Raw genomic sequence first — 21,384 nt, 5'->3', positions numbered from 1 at the left:
GTGACTGAATCAGGGAATCCATCAGGAAGAAAATAAAAGATACTTTTCTTTAGATGTGATCTGAAGTGTCCTACAACTTTTAGAACATATTGTCTGAAGTTTGGTGACATAATAACAGATTGAACCAAAGAGCTACATATATCCCCACAACCTTTAGTGACATTTTATTGCTCGAGTAAACCTTGTTTTTTGCACATTTACATGAGAGAGTAGTCCTAACTCACACTTACATCTGCGGGCAGCAGTTTACAGCTGACGACTTAAAGAATATACTAACTTAACAGAGGAAAAAGAAATCTTTGAATAAAGATTAATTTGTTTCACTCTATCCATTAAAAACCCCATGGAGAGTAGTTTATGAGCTAAAGGATGAAGCCAGAAGAATATACTGGAAGAGACCAGAGACTCTCTAATCTGTTGCAAAGATCAGTAGAAGGGAAAGAGCACAAAATCTAAGATTCCTCTCCCAACTTCAGGCATGGAAGTGCTGAAGGGCTTCCTGAGTAAGAGGGTGCAACTGAACTATTGTGTTTTTTAAGGAACTGGTTCATACCCACTAGTTCCTTTTAAAATCACTTGCCTTTCTTTTTTTTTTTTTTTTTTGGCTTCCAGAGTTCCACAATTTAATTCTTATTGTCTAACCAAGGCATACTTCTGTTTATTTTATTTCTGCTACTCTATATAATTTGGTGTTTCTTGGTTGCCCTGACAGAGGAAGGAACAGAGAATGATAATTCCTTATTCACTTTCTCCAAATCTACCGAAAAGGCCAGTGTGAAAATTTCTGCATTATTACCAGAGATATCATGCCAGGATAGTGATGGCTGGACATTCACAATGAAATAATTTTTGTTACAAAATCTTTTCATGTTGACTCAAATTATTTTCTTCCAGCTTACTCATTTTTTTTTAATTGATCAGTCAAATGGTCTCAACAATCCTTCTAAATTCTGATAATTAATCTAGAATGGGATTAAGTTTCAAATAGAACAGTTTTGTTTGCATTGAAAAATTTGACACTGTAGCTATAGGTTGCTCTTTTTATTTCTGGGGCAGACAGTTCTGATCTAAGCAGGACACTCTTAGGCACCCAGGTGATTGATGAGAAACCCACGAATAATAGAGTTATGTCCATACTTTAATTAATGAAATTTTGGGAGCACTTTCACGGGGCCCTGGCTGGTGACAGACAGTTGAGATCTCACAGCTCTGAGTGCATACATTTCTGTGATAAGTTACTAGTGTTTTTATCAGATGATCAGAAACAGATTAAAACTGTGATTTAAGACAAAGGAGCTCTTGATTTTCTTAGAAATCTTAATCTGTTTTGAGATTTCTTAGCAACAGGTACAGATAACATCAATGTTCTGAATTTAGTGGAGCCCCACCTACAAATGAAAAAAAAAACAAAAAACTCCAGGGATTTTCATGTCTGTCAGAGTAGACAGATTAGATCTGTCTCTATCATTCCATTAGGTAGGATTTCAGATTTCATCTGAAGGAGACCACTACAGTAATGCAATATCCTTCAACCTGAAGCCAAAAAAAAAGAATTTTCAAAAAAAATTCCTCTGCCTGCTAATACATTTAATCATTAGCCCAAACCATAAGCATTGTGTTTTAACAAATGGATGCAAAGCATGCTGCTGTCACAAACATAATTCATAAAATACCGTCTGACCTGCTTTATCTGAATCATTTTGCAAACTAATTTTTTACTTAGATTAAAAACATAAACAAACAAACAAAAAAACCTCCTCAGGAGATTATCAGGTCAATGGTGCAAACACGCTATAAAATAGGTTACCACTTCAATCTTTCAGAAAAGCAGACATATGGTTAAACCAAGCCCAGATTAACTGCATTTGATTTTAGCTGTCCTGGTTCTGATATTTTGGAAGAAAGATTTGTGTATATGAAAAAATCATGGCAAAAGAGCTTTAGTAATGCATTACAAGCTTGTTACGTGCTTTTCAACTGCAACATTAATACATGTACTTTATGAGAATCAAAGCAACATTGGCAAACATTAATAAAACAACAAGGATGAAAGGTACAGACAAATATAGTGACACCGCGTAGACCTTGAACTGGTCTCAACTTACTTTCTTTTTTTGGTCACTGTGTTCTCAAAGTCAGGAAATTCCTTTTAAAAAGATAGAGAAAAAGATCTATGAAAATCAAAAATGTTTAATCCAAATATAATATTTTTGTCACTCATAAGGCAATGAATTATGTACTTTTGATGTGTGTTTTTAATATCCACTACCATTTCCAGTCTTTCTTTTTCCAACAGCTGAAGCTGTGGAGGACACAGTGCAGCAGAGAATATATGTAGTTATGTGTCCTTATTTTAGGAAGCTTCAGTATCCATGGCTCCCAAGAAGTTGATAACCATAATACCTCTGAAAAAACAGAGAATCATACTCATACCCCAATAATTAATATCATTTTCTTCCATAGTATGATTATTTTAAATTTTATGAGGATTAGAATTCCCACACCTTATAATGGGATGTGGTTTTCTGATGAACACAGGACACACACCCTTTAAACCTATTACATGCAGAGGAATGTGGAAGAGTGCAGGAAACTGTAAATAAAATTGAAAGTTATGCAAAGCTCTGAGTGGGACCATCAGAATCAAGGGAGGAAAAGATCCCACAGACCCCAGGACCCAGACAGTATATATATCCTGACAAGATGTAGGAAGGATTGTGTAGCTGTTGAAAGAGTGAAAAAAAGGGTGCCTCACCAGGCAAATAATGGCAGAACATCTCAACGCATGTTTGCTGTTGCAGTTAACCGGGGACTTGAAGGTAATTTTAGTTGTAGGAAAACCTGAGGATGTCATGCTAGACAGAAGAGATTTCTAGTCCCTATAATATTTTGATATCCCCTAAGACAGAATATCAAAGCACTGCATCACTTTCATATCTATTTCTTCCAGCCTGGAAAGCAGGAACTGGGATAAAAATGTCCATGATGATACCACTTCAATCTGTTGTGCAACAAGAGACATTAAAACAAAGTATAACCATTCTTAATTTTATAAATATGAAAACCTCAGTGTATGGACCCATTTCTCATAAAATGTTTATTTCCTTCATGTAACACTATCTACATCTGCGTGACTCTGACCACAGTAAAACTTAAAAGTGTCATCCAGGTTGCTTGATGAAAAGCCAAACCATGTACTACATTAAACTATGTAAGTGCATAATTGAGCATTCTATATTTTTTCCCTTCTCTCAGTAAAACTCATCAGAGTTTTTTTAAGCTTCTTCAGGAGAGTGCATTAAGAAAAGGCTGTTCTCCTGCACTAAGTTATTTTAGCTGAGTGTAGGAGGTCCTCCTGGCCTGGATATTCATGAATGCTAATAATTGTATGCAGTTTCTCCACAGTTTTGGGGTTTTTGCATGTGTTGATATTTTCACAGATGCTGTGTGCAAATCAAAAGAGTATACAGAATTTATCACCCCACTTTGAAATAATGTAAGCATAGTAAGATAATTTTATTGTTGAAAAGAAAAAAAACAATCAGCATTTTAGTCCTCGGACAAATCTTTTCAATAGCTCAAGAGAAATTACTAGATGAGGTGCATAAGCAACACAGAGAAGTTAAAAAATGTTTAAAAAAGTGATTTTGAGTCTTATTTAAAAGGGTATTGTCAATATCTCATTAAAAAATATCAAATATTTTATTTCAAAGAGGCTTATTAAAGGAAGTATTATGTATGGAGGTCAGAGACCAAAGGATATTGTAAGTTAAAATCTGTATATGATCCATGGGAAAAGTTGCAGATAGGATCCTCTCTAAACCCCAGTGTGGCCATATACCTGGAAAGACTACTAATTCATAACTTCACATGCAAAACACCTGGTGAGAATCATGAAACATGGGTTTAATATCTTGCTGCACGATTTGAAACCAAATTTTCTTGGTTTCCTAAAGTCCAGCAAAATCACATTGATGACAATACATCATACACTGAAGTAATAACTGATGTGAGTTCACTGGATATCATGGGATGCAGTGCCAAAATGAAATATGATAGTGGATTTAAATGTCCATTTAAAAATGGCATCTTTCATTGAACACACCCTTCCTGCTATTTCTGAATCAGCTGGCTAAATTGAAGTACAAGAATAAATTACTGTTGTTTGTACTTTTTTAACGTATCTTTTCAGCATTGATTACACTTAAAATTGTATGTAACTTTAATGTGAAACTAGTTTTTAGAAACATATTTTATCTTAGCATGTAAATTAAGGTTCACCTAGACCCTCCAAAGACTCAACTAGATTCTCCAAAGAGCATAATTACCTTGTTTATGAGAACAACTCTTTCCTTCCCTACCCCAAATGACAACAATCTGTTTCCTAGAAACAAACAGCACACGTGGAAATCGAGCGTGATAAAATTATTGACAAAGTCCTTTCTTCCCTGATTTCATCAAATAACTCTGAAATAAGGAGTTGAATTAGTCCCTCCAGTGCTTCCACGATGGCTGAGAAAACTCCTGTGTCTGTTAAGACTTGCAAACAGGGAAATGATCATTTCAGATAACTAGCACTCTTCTTTCCCTCGCTGAAATCAAATGCCAATTATAACGCTGCAGATTAAAGCAGGTATCACAAAGGATTGTGATTTTCCTGGCAGCAACTTAGAAAGACCAATAAGTTATTTGGCCCTTTTCTGCTATACAGGGTAGTCAATCATATCACAGTCAGCGGTTGAAAAATATGTGGATCTCATGACATTTGGTGATTGCAGTCTGACAGGAAATATATGAAAATAGTTTTCATATTGAAGACTCTTTTCTTAGGAGCCTGAGACAGCTCATGAGGTAGAAGACTGCAACAGCAAGCTACAAGGGGCAGAAGTTCAGTTTCCCAGTTAACAGCATAGTTACAGGCAAAGAACACCCATCTGATTTATTATGTGCTGATGGCTACTAGCTGTTTCTGAGGAAGGTCCAATTCGGATTTGCTATGCATGAAGTCCAAAACCAACTCCATAAATCTAAATTCTGTCTGAGAATATTACTGAAGCTGAGCAACAGGCAAAGTAACCACAAAGTTAACAGGGCAATTCCCCAGGAGGATTCAAATCAAAAGGCAAGTGTGTGTAACAGGCCCGAGACAGTACCATAGAAACCCAGCGTGGGAACAGCCCAGGCAAATTCTGTAAACAAAATAGGTGTCCTCAATTATGTGAAGGAGAACAGTGTAAATGAAAGGGAGATTATTCTTCATTCAGGATGTGCCATTTGGGAAGATACTTGGCCAGGAGCAAAGAGATCCTTGGTTCAAAAAAAGGTGTCCGAGGAGTATGTTCACTGAATTATGTCCTGCACAGCTTCAGTGACCACAGCACTCTATATTTCCTACGTCTCTAGAAGAATGTCACAGGCCAGCTGTGATTAGGACAAATCACGACAGACAAGATAACTGCAAGAAAATAACTATCTTGTTTCAATATAAGGAAAAATTTTCTCTAGCCCTGGTCACCCTTTTCAAAATTGAGGAGAGCACACCTTGGATGCCTGCTCTGTTGATTTTGAAATTGTATAAGAAAAAGGAAGGGGCCAAAGCCTCCTAAGGGGGAACTGTGCCATGCCAGGTTGCTCCATCCTTAGGAGGTTTAACAGCTCAGTGGAATTTGCCATGCCTCAGCCAAGCATTTAAACACACACTCGAGCCCACACCTACTTAGCAGTGCACTTAAGTACGTGCATTACTGAATAATGATGGATGGCTAAATGGAGTCAATAATGTTCTGAATTTATCACGCTGTGGGGGCTGCCCCGCAGCCTGGAACCAAGTGACGGAATTAAAAATAGGGGAGAAGTACAAATGGGCTCAGTTAATAAGCTTAACAGCTTCATCCAAGGTGTAGGTCTAATAACTCACATGCTAGAAATAGCAGATAAGATTACACACAGGCCTTTGGCCTCAGAGACATTTTTCCATAGGTCTTACTGCCGACACGTCATCACTAATCTCGTTTTCCATTTCTAGAGAGTATTTTGTAAATAATCATGTTGATTCTACAGCCAGCACAGTGACACAGCATCCAGCCGTTATTTTTAGTTAAGTGCTGAGCTGAATATTCTCTCAAAACAGAAAATAAAACCCACAGCCAGTCTTAGGAAGCTTCCTGTTAATACCTCGTGAGCCAACAGTGTGCTTACCCATTTAGTATTGTTTTTTAATGATGATGAATTTTACATTGAGTGATCAGTAAATGGGCCATCACTAACACATCCCCCTTAAGAAAACAAATATATATGATAAGAGCTAGCAGAAACTAAAGTTCTGGATTCTTCTATTCACTGCTGTACGTGTATCTTCATGGACTGTGCAGTGCCATCCCACAAAACTCAGCAATAAGCAACGTGAGAGAAGTTTTGCTACAGTTTGTTCAGATTAATGTACAGGACTTTCTAATCTACCCTAGTAGCAAATCTGTTTCTCTAGGTTGGCCCAATGAAAATAAAAATCTTTATTGGATAGGTTAATTATTTTTACTTAGCCAAATAATTGATAAAGCCTAAATCTACACTGATACAATGAAAAGTCTGAAGTAATGCTGTCAAATCAAAAAAATAGAATAAAAAAAAAGAAAAAAAAACCACTAGAAAAAGCAAGAAACAATAAGCCTGATGTAAACAACCACTGCAGTTTTACTACTTAGTCTTACACACTTACACATAGCACAGTGCTATGGATGTACCATACCCTGAGAAGATAAAAGGCAATTTCTTGTAGTTGTCTACTGAGTGGTCTATTAAGGCAGCATATGTCACATTCTGGGTACAAACCAAAAAAACAAATCTTGTTTTTTCATTTAACTTTGTCTAAATACTGCTCCTGTCAGATAAACATCTATTGGCCAAGGAAATATTAATATAGTAGTCATTAAGTATCAAGTTAGTTTGTAGTCATGGCAAAGGAGAAAATGAATGGATGCAGGACCTCTACTATAATGTCCACCTTTAGACACTAGGAATGTAAAATGGCATGTTTCAATATAGTTGTAACAGAGATTATTAAATGAATAAGATTATGAAATTTAATATACTATTTTAAAGTATTTGCCAAAGTTTCAGTTATATATTATACCAATAGCACACCAATAATAAAAGATTAAGTGGGATAACATTGTTTAGGAAGGAAAAATTGCAAAAAACCAGAAGATAACTCTCTTCACACATTTACCTAACAAGGTCTTCTAAAATGTAAAGGTTATTCCAGAGGCCATCAGTTACAAAATTCATACAACTCAAACTCTTTAGAAATGCACTTTTCTAATTAATAAAAAGGACAACCAAAGACACCAATAGGATCTCATTTAGAGACAAACTATTCTAATATCTGTTCTGAGCATTTTCATATGTTACTATTTGCAAAGAGAAATTCCCTCGTAGAGTGAAGCTGCACTAATCTCCCTGTGCTGCTAACTGTAGAGAAACTCATGACCTGCTTTTCAAGTGTGCTTGTTAAGACTGGACAGAAATCAGGTCACTGGCTACAGAGATGAGATCTGAACAGTGGCTCTAAAGATCCTAAATAGCCCAAACTGGCAGAGAAGCCAGAACACACACACACGAGTCCACATACAGAGTAATAGTTTTTTGCAAAAGGCATTGCATGCTTTGCAATTAAATGTTACTTACCAAAGACTTAGACCTATCAGGTGGTCCACAGTTCAGATGTGGGCTCCCTGGAGTACTAGCCTGGCTGTCAGTAGTAGTTGTATCCTTGGGTTCCTGATGTTCTGGGACAGGCTCATACAAGCTGTCCATTGAGCCCTCCTAAAATACATTTAAACAGATTTTCAAAGATGAACACTTGTAAATATATTAAATTATTAATAATTTAAAAAAGCAAGATGTTTCTGTGATTTACGAAACCGAATGTGTTTTCCTCTCCCCTCTTCTGAAATCCTTTATTTAGTTCTTTCTCTAAAAAGACATATAGAAGTCAATTACAGTAAGTACCCAAATGCCAGAGTTCACAGTATCATGACTTAGATTCCACAGGTTGCCAGATGTAAAGCTAAAGGTACAGCAAAAATGAATATTATCTGCTCAGAAGAAGTAAAATCAGATGTGTATGTCCACTTGAGCACTACATGAAAATTCCTGTGAAAACTAGAAACCATGAAAATTTCTCTGTGAACTATTTTATAGTTAGTACTTCTTTACGTGAAAAAAAAAGGTTAATTTGATGCAGAAAGGTAACTCCAATCCTTAGAAATAAAGAGAAACAATGCTGCCAGCTCCCAGAATTTGATAGTCATGATGTAGGCCCCCAAAATAATGATAATGAGTAGAATGAAAAATAAATTCCATTTGCATTCAAATTTTTGAACTCCATGTTTTAATGTGCATGTAAGGTTCTTTTTCTCCAACCACCATGAATATAAACACGGTAATAGAAACTAAGATTTTCACATTTATTCCACAACTCCAAGAACCAGGATTACATATACACACTGCCATTTCATAATTCAAGAGTTAAATGAAGGCAGATGGCAACACTAAAGACACTCTAGCTGATGATCCCACATTTTAGATGTTGCCATTTTGATCTGCACTGAATATTTTCCCAATGAATTTTGATTACTAATTTTAATTGCATTAATTAAGGAATAAATCAAATTTATAGCAGTATGACTTAGAGCAGAGCAACACTATTGAAATTAACATTTCAATTTCATTATTATTACTTAAAGGCATCTGTTAGTTTAGCACAGAAGATAAACACAGATGTATATTTGAATTATATTGTTAATATATAAAATTTTACAGGAAATATTTTTGGCTGGAGAGGCAGTAGTTCAAAGACATGACTAATTTTTGCAAGTATAATGTTTATCTATGCATCTTTATTTGCTTCAGTCTACCAGAGTTTTGATAAGCCCAAATTGATGTTTTGGGAGAAATATTATATATTGTTCTTGAAAACACTCAAGTTATGTATTTGAGCCTATGGTAGGAACTAATATGTTAATGCTTCCTGGGACATTGTCGCCTGGTTTATGAAACACACTGCACATGGATGTGGTGAACATCCAGCTGAGCCTGAGTTTTGACAGCAACTGTGTTTTTTCATTACTGCATTTATTTTTTATTTCTCAGTATTTTGCCATATAGCACTGATGGTTCAGCTCCTTGTCTGAAGCTGTGGATTGAGCATTTCTAGACAAGAAATTATGAGTTTAAAACTTTATTACAAACTTCCAGGATTCTCCAACGTTTAATGTGTCCGCATACTTCTCCCTCCACAGGGAATAACACATGACTTTTGTGAAGAGAGCATTTAATTAAGAGACAGAAGCATAAAGGAGAGCTCATGTGAAAGGGAGCATGAGAGAGATAAAAAGGGAGAGAAAAGAGAGGGCAAGGAAGAGTGAAAGGAGAGAGTGGGGGGAAAGAAAAAAGGTAAGAAAGGAAAGTAAAAGAAGACAGAAAGAGAAAAGAGTGAAAGGCAGGCAAAGAGTGAGGATAAGAGAGGCAGGAGATGGGGAAAGATAAGAGGAGAAACAATGAGAGAGAAAGGGAGAAAGAGCATATGGGTAGCAAGTGAGAATTAGTCCTTGAGAAACGGAGAGTGTGAGAAAGAGCTGAAGTAAGAAAGAGAAATCTTGTGTGAGAAACATGGAGCTCAAGGCTGCAAGAAAGGGTGGGCACATAAAAAGCAAGTATGCACAAAAAAAGCAGGTCCATGTGAAAGAGGGAGGGCACAGGGAGTGGGATATGCACAAAGAATTATGGGAGAGTGAGAATGCATGCAAGAAGTGGAGCACGTGAGAAAGTACACAAGAAAAAGTGACCATGTGCGAGAAAGAACAGGCGCAATAAGAGGGGCGGGGTGTGAGGGCACAGGAAAGAGTTAATGTGAGAAAGTGCAAGTGTGCAAGAAAGAGTTTGAGTGTGTGAGCTGGAAAGGAAGAGGTAGTGTCTGAAAGATAGCAAGACTGAAGAAAAATGAAGGGGAAGAGTTGGAAATACAGGGAGACAGAACAGGGCAGGGAGTTAAAGCTTAAATAGAGATTGGGAGAGGCACCACACCAGAAAACAAGAGAGAACATGGCAGAAAAAGGGAAAGCATGCATGAAAAAATGGGTGTGAAAGAATGAGAAGGAACAAGGATGAGGTTGAGAGAAAGGGTGTGAGGTCTCAAGAAAAGGATGGGGTCAGGAGAATGGGGGGTTGTTGGAGTAAGGACATGAGAAAGAGAACAGGTTGCAAGAAAGAACAAGGACAAGAAAGAGAGAAAGAGCAAGTGCTTGGGGAGGGGAATGCAGGGGGAAGAGGTCCCCCAAGAAAGGAAGCTCTCAAGAATGAGAGACAGAAAGTTTTCATGACAAAGAACGCACATAAGAAAGGATGGGTGTGAGGGCATAAGAAAAAGAGTGTCCAAGAATTAAGGGAAAGCAAGTATGAAAGAAAGAGCAAGGTTGCTAGAACAGGGAAGGGCATAAAAAATAACAAGAACACATGAGAATGAGCTGAAGAGTGAGCAGATTAAAGAGTGATAGAAAAGGAGAGACAGAGGAGGAGATAAAAGAGGAGAATATGATTTGAGGAGAGGGAAAGAAACAGAATGGTGAATTGCGAAAGAGAAAGAGCGGGAAAAGAGGAAGGGAAAGAGGGTGTAAGAGAAGGAAAGAGGGAAAAGAGCAAGGTGGACAGTGAGGGAGCATGAATGAGAGAGATTGTGAGGGAAGCAGAGTGCACTGATAAGCCAGAATGTTTAGGAAAGAGAGGTGATGTGAGAAAGTGAACACAAGAACACAAATCAGCAAGAACAATGTTGTAAGAAAGGGTGCCAGACCAAGAGAAGAAGGGTAATGTTGCAGAAATGGGGGCATGGCCATGAGAAAGGGTACAAGGGCACAAAAAGGGTGCAGTGGTATGAGAGGGAGTGAGAGCACAAGTGGGCAAGGAAAAGCATGATCATGTGCGATAAAGAGTGAGTGCACATGAGGAAGTGCACGTGTGCATCTGAGAGAGGAGGAGAGGGAGTTAGAGATGTGAGAAAGGGAAAGAAGAAGAAGCAAAAGGAAAGGAGGATAGAGTAGAGAAGAATTAGAGGGAAGAGAGAGTAGAATGGAGAAGAGAGAACTCATGAAAGAGAGAGCTTGTGTGTAAGGAACAGGGATGGAGAGAGATCATGTGCATGGGAGTGGGAGTTTAAGAGCAGGTGAAAGAGTTAGAGTGAGGTTGAAAATAAGGTTCCAGGAAAAGCATGGATGTGAGACAGATCTGGAAGAAAATAATTGTCTGTAGCTCTTTCCTTTGCATGATATTATTATCATCTTGGCATGCAGAGACTAAATTGATCATAAGGAGGAAAGGAGCATTTAGTAATGCAGCCAGGCCATTCTCCAGATCAGGTTTAAATGTGGACTCCTGTGGATGGTGAAATCCAGCTAAAATGAACAAGGAGTATATGGAGATGATTATATGGGAAGCACCACGAAGTTCAACCACTCAGATCTCTTCTGCTCACGCTACACTTTAGAGGATGGTCTTTCCACATTCAGGTAATTCTTCTTTGTTAAAACACGTATTTTTAAGTCCATCCATTTCTAAGTACCATCATGCCCCAGTAGCCATAGCAGCATTGGCATCTTTCTATTTACTCTATGGTTTCTTTAACATATAGAGGTTCCACTAGTTCATAATTTATCCTCTACATCACTTTTATTAATACTTATTCTCTCTGCATCTTGCACCATAGAAACATTAGCTTTTAGTGCCATGGCCTCTTTCAGTTTATAGAATTAGATGTAACACATTTTACATTGTGCTGTCACCACATCTTTACACCAACAATGAAAATAAAATGTATAACTAGTTCGATGCTACTGAAAATCACTAAGACGATTAGACTTTCCCTCAGTACTTTATATTTTACTAGCAAAAGTGGTGGTTAGAAAGCTACAGTATGGGAGAAAAATAGACAAATGAAAGTGATCTTATTTGGCTTAAACCCTAAGACAAGTGCTCAACTGGAATAACTGATCTGAACAATACTGTGATTAGGAGTGTCACAGCCTTTTTCTACTGACCTTCTTACATGGATTTCTGCTATACAAGAGGTTGACACTTCCTAAGTATCTGAAATACTTCCCTGTCTTCATTAGTTCGATTACTAATGCCACTGTTTACTGTCAAAGTAGGTAGGACCTAGTCTTTCAGTACTGCCTTGTGCAAGGAAGATTTTCATGCCCCTCACATCCACTTTTTTACAGAAACTTGACTGAAATAATGGGGTTTGGGATTTTTTTGAAAGAGAGATACATTTTCCTGCATCTCTCTTAGTAAATGAAATTATGGACAAGAATGAACCAAGTGTGATCATCTGCACTGGTACCCCCTGCCAGAACAGTCCCTGGCCCACTCTTGTCTTATGTCAGCTAACAGACACCCAAACGATTCCTTGGCACAGTTGTTAAAACACCATCAAAACTATACTTGACAGGCAGGTTGCCTGCAGCCACCTTGTTTTGAGGGTTTGCTACAACAGGCACAGGTACTTGTCCCGGGGCACATTCCAAATGTGTGTGCTTTATTAATTGGAGCCTCTGTAAAGAAATATCTGCAAAGCCTGTTATTTGGGCTAAGTGTAGAACCGTGGTCAAAGATGGCCCCATCTAAGGAGGCACTTCTGCTGCTTCCAGGAGTAAATGCTACCAAAACAGTAAACTCCATCAAGAAATAGTAGGATAGGTTTAACTGACAATGTTCCAGGTGAATTGGTGCTAACCCCAGTGTGCATATCCTTGATAATGGAGACCCGATACTGGAAAACAGCGCAAGAAAAATATTCTACCTTAACTAAAGGACTTCATAATTCAATAATAAATTTTATTTCTCAGATTTGTAGGATTCTGCCATTTTTTAGGCAGGGTATCAAAACAGATGGTTTGGTGAAATAATTCCCTGCAATTCATACAGAAGCAGTGTTTGATTTGGACCCCTCTCTGTATATTGCCCATAATACAAACAGTATTGTTCTGATTCAATTGTCTGACACGCTAAGTACCATGAGAGGGAAAAGACACTGCAAATTCAGGGTCTAAGGTTGACCTTTTAACATAATATATCTACAAAAGAAGGGACATTCATCCATTTGATTATTTTGTAAATGGAAGAGGGACACAAGGTTCTGAAGGCAAATCTAATTTGCCTGCAAATCCCTTGAGACCAAGGCAATGAGTCTGATGCAAAAAATAATCTCAGTGGAGAAACCAAATAAGTTGTGTCAACTCAGGACACAAAGAACTGCTGGGGAAACACGCTATGCTGGAACACTCCTGCTAGGAGATCAAAGGACTCCCAGGTGATGACAGAGAGGAGTAATTTCTGGCTGCCTCCTTGGGAAGGGCAGAGTCCAGTTCAGGCTCCAAAGCCCCTACAACCGTCTTGTGACTATTATGTGCCTTCGGCCTCCATGCCACCACTTGCTACACTGGTCCATAACACTGTGTCTCTCCTGCTAAAACTGCCTCAGTTCTATGGACAGGTAGGAAAGCAAACCCACAGAGAGTCAAAGTCAACAGCATGAACTGATGTTCTTTTAACTATGCTGGTGTTCCTGAACCAGAAGCCTGGATATACTCTGTTTTTAAACAGAATATTCTTGTAATTACCCTCAGGTTGTAGATTACTTCAACCACTATACTCTGTAGGGTAGAGAACTATTTTCTGAGCTAAAAAATAATGTCTTTTAACAACATATGCATATGTACACACATATATACATGCAAGCACACACACTTTGCAGTCTGAAATCTTGTCAGTCAGTCTGTATGAGGTAAACACTTGCATGAGAATACTAATTTTTGGACAGCTCTTTTTGTTCTGTCAATAATCTAAATTTCTCTTCCACGGTTTCAGGTTTAGCAGTTGCTCCAGATGTTCACTTGACGTAAATCAGCTGTGATTTCTATTCATCAGTGGCTGTTAGTATCTGCTAAAGAACCTGACTCCTCTAGCATCTTTAAAAGTTGTCTTTAAATCCTAATTATGTTGTTGCTGTGCATTATTTCTTACTCGATTCACTTGAATAGAAAAATACCCTTATATTGCTACTTCAACCACTTTTCAGCCTGTCTTTTCAAGTCACAAGTCGACAGAGTAAAAGTGGCTAGTGTACATCCTTGGATCACTAGCTTATTTCCAAGCTGGACAATCTGATTACAGAAAGCAACTGCACTGCATCACATGCATAGGGAGGACTGTACAGGGCTCTTCACTTTATGAAACACATAAATGACCTATAAACTACCTTTAGATGTTGATAACTTGGGAGGTGTTTTTCTGGGTGTGTGAAAGGTTACCAAAGTGGACAGAATGGCTCCCATGTAAAGCTTGTAAGGAACGGAGGTTATCTTCTTAGCAGCAGTCTTTAAACAGAACTAATTATTTCATTACAGAAACTATCATGGCACCAGCTTTCACTTGTCTGAACCATCCATTACTACTGCAGTCATTACCTCTCCCACAGAAACCCACGTTGCCTTTCTCTCACCCACACAACCTACCCGACGTTTGATTTCTCAACCGATACAAGGCTCAACACCTCTTTTAAAAGTGAATTACACAGAAAACAAGAAGCTGCTCCAATGGAACAGTAAAATACTGGTAGAACAGTTTTTCCCAAAGAACTTCAAAAATGAGTATTTGCAAGCTGTTACAGATTGTACCGCGAAGCCATTGTTAACTTTGAACAAATACACAGGCATTCACATTAAACTATGATCAAAATTTTCATTGAATTCCCAGGGTGTTATTTTTCTGAGTCACTCTTGCCACAGAATCCTGAAATACCACTGCATTTTACTTTAAGTACAAAACAGCTTTTAATCCTTACGATCTAGAAAACACCAGTACTCTGCAGTAAGGTAGCATTAGCAATCAGGAGCAATGGTTTACACAAAGCAGCTTCCCTGTTTGTGTTAGTGCAGCTTGAATACTGATTTTTATTGTTCTTTCTAAACATATGGGGAAGATACACTAAACATCTGGACAAAAGATGAAAAATGGGCAAACAGATCTACTGTGCTGTGTAAATACAGCAAATATACCCAGCTAATTACCATTACTAATACTGGGCATTGTTATTGGCAGATGGTTAAGCTTTTAAACCAGAAACAGTTTCTGTGGATTTCCTATCCTGATTACCTGTTCATTCTGAGCAGTTGCCTTGGGGCAACTAAAGAGGAAAAAAAAAAACAAAAAAAAAAAAGAGAGAAAGTGAAAAAAACCCAAACAACCCCAACTAAAGAGGATCTACCATATGACTAAATTAGCCCTTATGAGTATCTATTCATGCTTGGGTAATAGAAAGCTATTATTTGAAAAGTTCTGGTAGTTCTCCCAAACTACTGAAGAAGGGAAACAGATGCTATCATCTCAAAAAAAAAACCAAACCCCAGCTTAAAGCAAATTATAACATACACATATTATTAGTAATCTTAACTTATATATGAGGCGTTTCACTGTGTTTGGATCAAATGCCTCATGTCTAAATCTGCATGGTTTTGCAATAGTCACAGATAGTGCATGGTACATTTGTTATACATTCTTTGCATCATATTTTTACTGAATCATATTTTGCTATGTATAATTTATCATACAAAAACTCCTTCGTCTAGGCTAGAGAGACTTGTCATTGTCATACAACCCTTGCACAGTTCATGATATAAAACCTTCATTATTGTTCCATCGAAACACACCCACCAGTTCAGTTTATGAACTCAGTAATCCACTAAATAAAAACATGTGTGTGTGCACTTACCAGAGAAAAACAGAAAAGATTCATGTTGGTATAGAGATCCACTCCAGCACCCTAAAACTCCGCTCGACAAACTCCCGCCGCACAATGCAGCTCCTTCTTGCTCTCCCAGCTGTTTGTACATTTCCCCCTGGAGATTACTGCAAGATAAAATCCCTGCAATAATCCACTGGATTCAGAGCCCATTATCAAATGAGACAGGCTTCCCCAGGCCAGTACAAACTGCTTTCTGAATTAAAGAACAGTGTTTACTAACAAAACATAAGCATGGTCTGAATGATTTCCATGAACTTAGAAAATGCTCTCTTTGCAGGCTATTGTTTCCATTAAAGTTTGTCATCCAAAAGAACTAAAGCTCTTTCTGTCTGAGATGACTGGAACACACAGCTAACTCCAAGGTAAATCTTCTTAGCTTACTCAGATTGTCAAGAGACACACAGAAATTCTCATGAAGTGCTGGTTTCCTATATATATGAATTAATTTACAAAATTCAGTAATTATTATTGACTACATTTTAAAAGGAAGTATCTTACTTATGGACCATGGGACAAAAAAACCAACAAAACCTGTGAGCCACAACCAAATCATTAAAAAAACCCACAACTAACCAAACAACCATACAAAACCCTCACACTCTGGGCCTGTGCACTAAAGAATAGTTACCAAACTGCCACCTGACATGTTGACTGCTTGATAATGAAGATTAGGACTAAACCAATTTTGCTGTTTGAAAACACTGCAAATCTGGAAAATAAAAGTTTGGGAGTGGTCAAAGCTGATCCATGAGCTAGTGTTATTATAATGTATACAGACAGGCAAACAAGGAATAAGAAGTTGTAAAGAAAAACAGTAGCCTATGTCACTAGCTGGTCTAAATTAGGAAAATTTCATCACCTGTTGTGGAGTGGAACTGTCTGACAAAGAATTAATGCTGAAAGCAGTGTGAGTCTCAATTTTTTTCAGATTATGAAATACCTGAAATAAAACTGGGTTTGGAATAATACTGCTTACTAAACCACGATTAATTTCCTACAGCTTTTATGCAAATATTATGAAATTTGCTTACATGAACAAGCAGCAGTTGGTACCAAAAAGATAAGCTGAAGTTCACCACAAATGGAAAGGTAGTGTTATTTTGTGACCAGAATCTTGATTTCCTTTCTTTGAGCCCAGAGCTTCATATTTGTAAATGACAGGCAACTCATTCATCACTCATACTTCTGACTATTTCAGTTCATTATATTAATTTGCCAGTTGAATCTGCATCCCAGTGAAATTGAAATGTCTGTACTTTGTCAGAATAAATACATTTTAACATAAGTTAGTTTCCTCTCTGAGCAAAACCCAAACAAGGCTCATGCAAACCAACAAACACCAGAGGACATATAAGATTCAAGATTTCAAAAGAAAAAGATCTTTGGTTTGCACTTTTCCAATTTGCTGTGAATTATATAAAAGACTTTCCCCAGGCTTCCTTTTCAGTTCTAATTTCAGGTTGGTTTCACATATTAGAAAAGCAGGGTTGGTTATGAAGAGCTTCGTGACAAATGTTATAGTTTAGAAGCAAATTAATGAGAGATTTCTCATTTACTCCTCATATAAACTTGAGAAACAGTAACAGATTTTGTCAATTACCACCTAGTGACACTTCCCTAATGTGACTACACAAAAATAGACATTTGAGAGGCCTAGCTTGCCACAGATGGGCTTGCATTTGCTTTATGGCTCACTTGCTGGTTTCCTTGTGAAGGAGCAAGTTCTTATCCTTCCCATGCCTCAGGTTCTCCAGCTGGAAATCTTAACTAAGAGCACAAACCTCATGTGCAAAGTACTGTGAAAGTAACGATCAAAAGCACCCTTTCCCAGCTACAGAGAATTACTTTTTTTTTTTTTCCTTTAATGCCTATTTACAGTAATATCTATCTGGAAAACTCCAGAAAGGCTGAAGAGCTAGTAAAATGACAATAAGTAACTCAGGAGAATGTGTCTTTCATTCAGATCAATTTAATCTCTTGATTTTAGATTGCAGCTTTTGAAGTGATTTGGCTATGTATATTTAAAGCCTTTAGGGGGAAGTTTCTTAATTTTATGCCACAGATCCTCAAGGTAAGAGTAACCAAGAAAGCTTTGCTTATATCTGTAGACATGCAGAAAAGAGAATAATTCAAGAAGAAAATCAAAATATAAAAATATTAAAAGAAGTCTATATTCACAACTAGAGATACATACGTATGGTAAGCAACTATGGTAGAAAGGCAAAAGTGCAGAGCTGTACAAGAGAGATAAAAGTTCATCTGGAAACTTTCTAAGGCATTGGGCCAACTCCAGTTTCAGTCGTTCCTGCTTCACCATTTGGACAGGTGCAATTCATCACATCAGGCTCGAAATCTCACAAGGTAGGCACGATGCCACTGGAGTGAAATGTGAAAACCAGAAGCAGGTTTTTCACAAATACAGAGCTGGAGGTTAAAGCTGGGAATTATCCTGGCTTGGACTCTGTGGATGTGTCTCCTGAGTGCACAGCCTGGATTGCTTATTTGACTTCCTTTATTCTCCACAAAGCAGACCTCCAGCGTTCAGTTGCTCTCATTCTATATCCTGGTGCATTCATCCTTCTGATTCCAGCGGTATTAGCTCTCGGTCTGTGTCTGTACTGAAGGCATTACGGTGACAGTACTCGGTGAAAGTTATTCCAGTTGGGTTTAAAATGTTCAGTTCAAATATCCTGCTTGAGAAACAGAAGTTTAACCCTCTCTGATTTCCGTTCTGCTGGGCCAGTGGCTTTACAAGAAACAGCTTTCAGTGAAGACTTCAAGGGGGATCCCGAAGCACTGTTGCAGATATTCTGGATGCAAGCCACTAAAACCCTGAGACTAAAGATTGCAAATTTATTACATGATTTTGAGTACTGTCAGTGTTAGGACTCTTCTTATGAAATGGCAACATTTTAGACATCTACTATTCACTAATACAGCCTTCTGTAAGGGTTAGGTTTGTTGATAGGTGTAAACTATAGATGGTATTATCCAGCAGGTTCCAGTCCTTGACTAACATATAAATTACAAACTGTGAGGAAACACTTACTATAATAATTAAAATAAGAAACAACAGCTTATGATTGGTTCATCAGGATGAATAATATAAATATACCCAGCAAGAATTTATAACGCCACTCGATATCACAGCCATCTGTGTCAAGAATTTGAGCTCTGAATATAATTAAAAAACAGTAACTAAGTAAACCAAATTTGAAGGTAACATCAGAGTTGTGATATCTATGTACATTTTATCTGGTATAAATAGAGAAATTTGCTGCAGCAGTAGCATAACAGAACAGCAAACCCACACTATAATGAGGGTACAAGGATCAGTTTCATCAAACAGGAAACACTTGAACCTTCATTTCCGAGCTCTAATCTTGAACCACTTTTAGCATTTAATGCTCTTTCTTCACTGCTACATGATTTCTACATGCTTGGGCTCTACATCCTTGCCAAAAAAAGAAACCAAAACCAAAACAAAACAAAAAAACCCCGCACAAATCAAGTCTTTGATATGTTGAGTTTTTCTATTCCTGCACAATAAATGGACTTCACAGCTGAGATCTCTAGGTATCCTTGGCCTTTTCAGGAGACTGGATTTCAGCTGTGTATTCACAGTAAGTGGCAATCCATAATCTAACAAGCTGGTAAAGCTGAGCCATGATGAAGGCACTCACAATTGGGCCCTGCCTCCAGTCTTGCAGTCCAGTGACAGCCATTCTACTGGTGCAGCTTCATCTGCCACTGGAAGAACTCATCAGCAGGACTGTGTAATTCACAGATTTCTTTGGTTTGCTGGACAAAGGAAAAATAATGTATTAGTAGTTGTTAACTTGGACACATTTCAGCAAATTTGGAACTAATATTTACTCCTATTTTCTTCCTCCATTGTTTATTCCATCTATTCTTAATTAAAAGGTACAACTACTTGTCTTCTGATCATCATTTATCTGTCATCTCAATGTTTTCAGACAGGTTTAAAACTAAGAGCAGCGGTGCTACTGCCTGATATAGTATGAGTTTTAAACATAAAACTAATCATATGCTAAGTGGTCATATTTCTCTATTCACTCCACAGAAAAGGCTGAATTATGACTTTATCATTGTTCCAAGGTAAACATAGCACATTACTATTGTCACTATGATCCAAAGGCTCTCCTTGTGGAAAGTGGGCGATTCAGAAATTAAGTTGGTCAGAGGCTTCCTCTTGGCTCTCCCATTTTCTCTGGAAAGAAGAACTTTCAGCAAATGCCTACTCAGTACAGTGCATATTCTCTAACACATCAAGGCAGTCACGTAGGTGGCACACTGGATAAAACCCCTGCATCATTTCACCTCCTTCTGTTCACTTCCAACAGGCAGGTGACAAAGCATTTCTGTGCAGAATGCTTTCCTTGTTGATCCACAATCCATGACCAAGTTGAACCCAGGAGATTGCTCCTATAAGAGAAGTTTAACATTTTTTATCATGAACATCCCCCAAAGATTCTCTAAGTGGTAGAAAGCTCCATTTCAGACCACAAACACAACAGTGTCTCTAAGGCAGAGCTACTAACATTTGATATGCCTGAATCAGATATTCCAATCAGTGGTTCTAAATTACATCTACTTAATAGTTTGGAAAGGACCCATGAAGTACCAACTAAAAATCGGATTCCTTAAACGATATTGATTTTTTTTTTCCTTTTAGAATCTCCTTCAATTTAGAGACAACTTCTTCATTTCCTCCTTTTACATTCAGCAGCTAATTAAAAATTGGTGAGGAAAAAGCTTCACAACCCTCCTCACCCCTGCCAAATTGCAATATTCTGTTTCTCCTTTGAAAAGGCAATTTTACAGAAGCAGTGATCAATTCAACACAGCAGTTTTTACACCTCTGCAACAAGGATTTTCAACAGAGTTTAGCTCAGTTAGAGATTATTTTAAACTTACTCAGTGTAACTAGCTATAAAATTTACTTCAGCACAGAAAATCAAGCAAATAAAGACAAGAAGAGCCAATATTCTCTAACTCAAACAGGCAAGTGAGATGCTTTCATAATTTCCAGAATCCAAGAGAAACTCTGAGTCTATTAAAGTCACTGGCAAAATTCCCATCAAATTCTCTGCAACCAGAATTTCACACACCTTCTCCTGCTAACTGATCATATTTAAACACAGCATCATAAAAGCCCATGGTGCTTTCCATATGATTCATAATAACATTCAGCTATGCCTTGAAGCTAAGATTCCTTTTAGGATAAATAATCACATTTTTCTTTCCCTTGTCCCAAAGACTTTTTTTGATTTTTTTTTTCCCACAACATTTATATTTTAAGCAAAGGAAAAACTGCATTTTTTTAGAGAAGAAATGTTTATTTCCTAAACAGGAGGGCCAAATCCCCTGCTCTATAATTTACTGAAACTCAGTGAATCAGGCCCACACATTCTTTATTGCTATCTAGCACTATACTGCTATTTAGAGTGAAAACTGCTAACTTCTATCATCAGGTCAATTTATGTATTATCAGACAAAACTGATGT

The 21,384-nt window shown here is 37.6% G+C and overlaps 1 protein-coding gene across 2 annotated transcripts in view; it reads right to left on the bottom strand.

Annotated features, from left to right (window-relative positions):
* LOC116783299 (SAM domain-containing protein SAMSN-1-like) overlaps positions 1 to 19,657 on the bottom strand; it is an 87,653-nt gene extending 67,996 nt beyond the window's left edge. For both annotated transcript variants that reach the window (XM_032680727.1, XM_032680728.1), the window contains exons 1-5: positions 19,540 to 19,657; positions 16,485 to 16,565; positions 15,824 to 15,960; positions 7,684 to 7,821; positions 2,106 to 2,146 (exon numbers count right to left, since the gene is read on the bottom strand). In XM_032680727.1, the coding sequence (XP_032536618.1) occupies positions 2,106 to 2,146; positions 7,684 to 7,821; positions 15,824 to 15,847 (203 nt within the window). In that variant the 5' untranslated portion in view covers positions 15,848 to 15,960; positions 16,485 to 16,565; positions 19,540 to 19,657. The remainder of the gene's footprint in view (positions 1 to 2,105; positions 2,147 to 7,683; positions 7,822 to 15,823; positions 15,961 to 16,484; positions 16,566 to 19,539) is intronic.
* Between the last annotated feature and the right edge of the window lie 1,727 nt (positions 19,658 to 21,384).

This window comes from Chiroxiphia lanceolata, chromosome 2, assembly GCF_009829145.1.
Source record: "Chiroxiphia lanceolata isolate bChiLan1 chromosome 2, bChiLan1.pri, whole genome shotgun sequence".
Lineage (NCBI taxonomy): Eukaryota > Metazoa > Chordata > Aves > Passeriformes > Pipridae > Chiroxiphia > Chiroxiphia lanceolata.
Note: the sequence above shows the minus strand (reverse complement) of the source record. Positions and strands in the feature narration are given on the sequence as shown.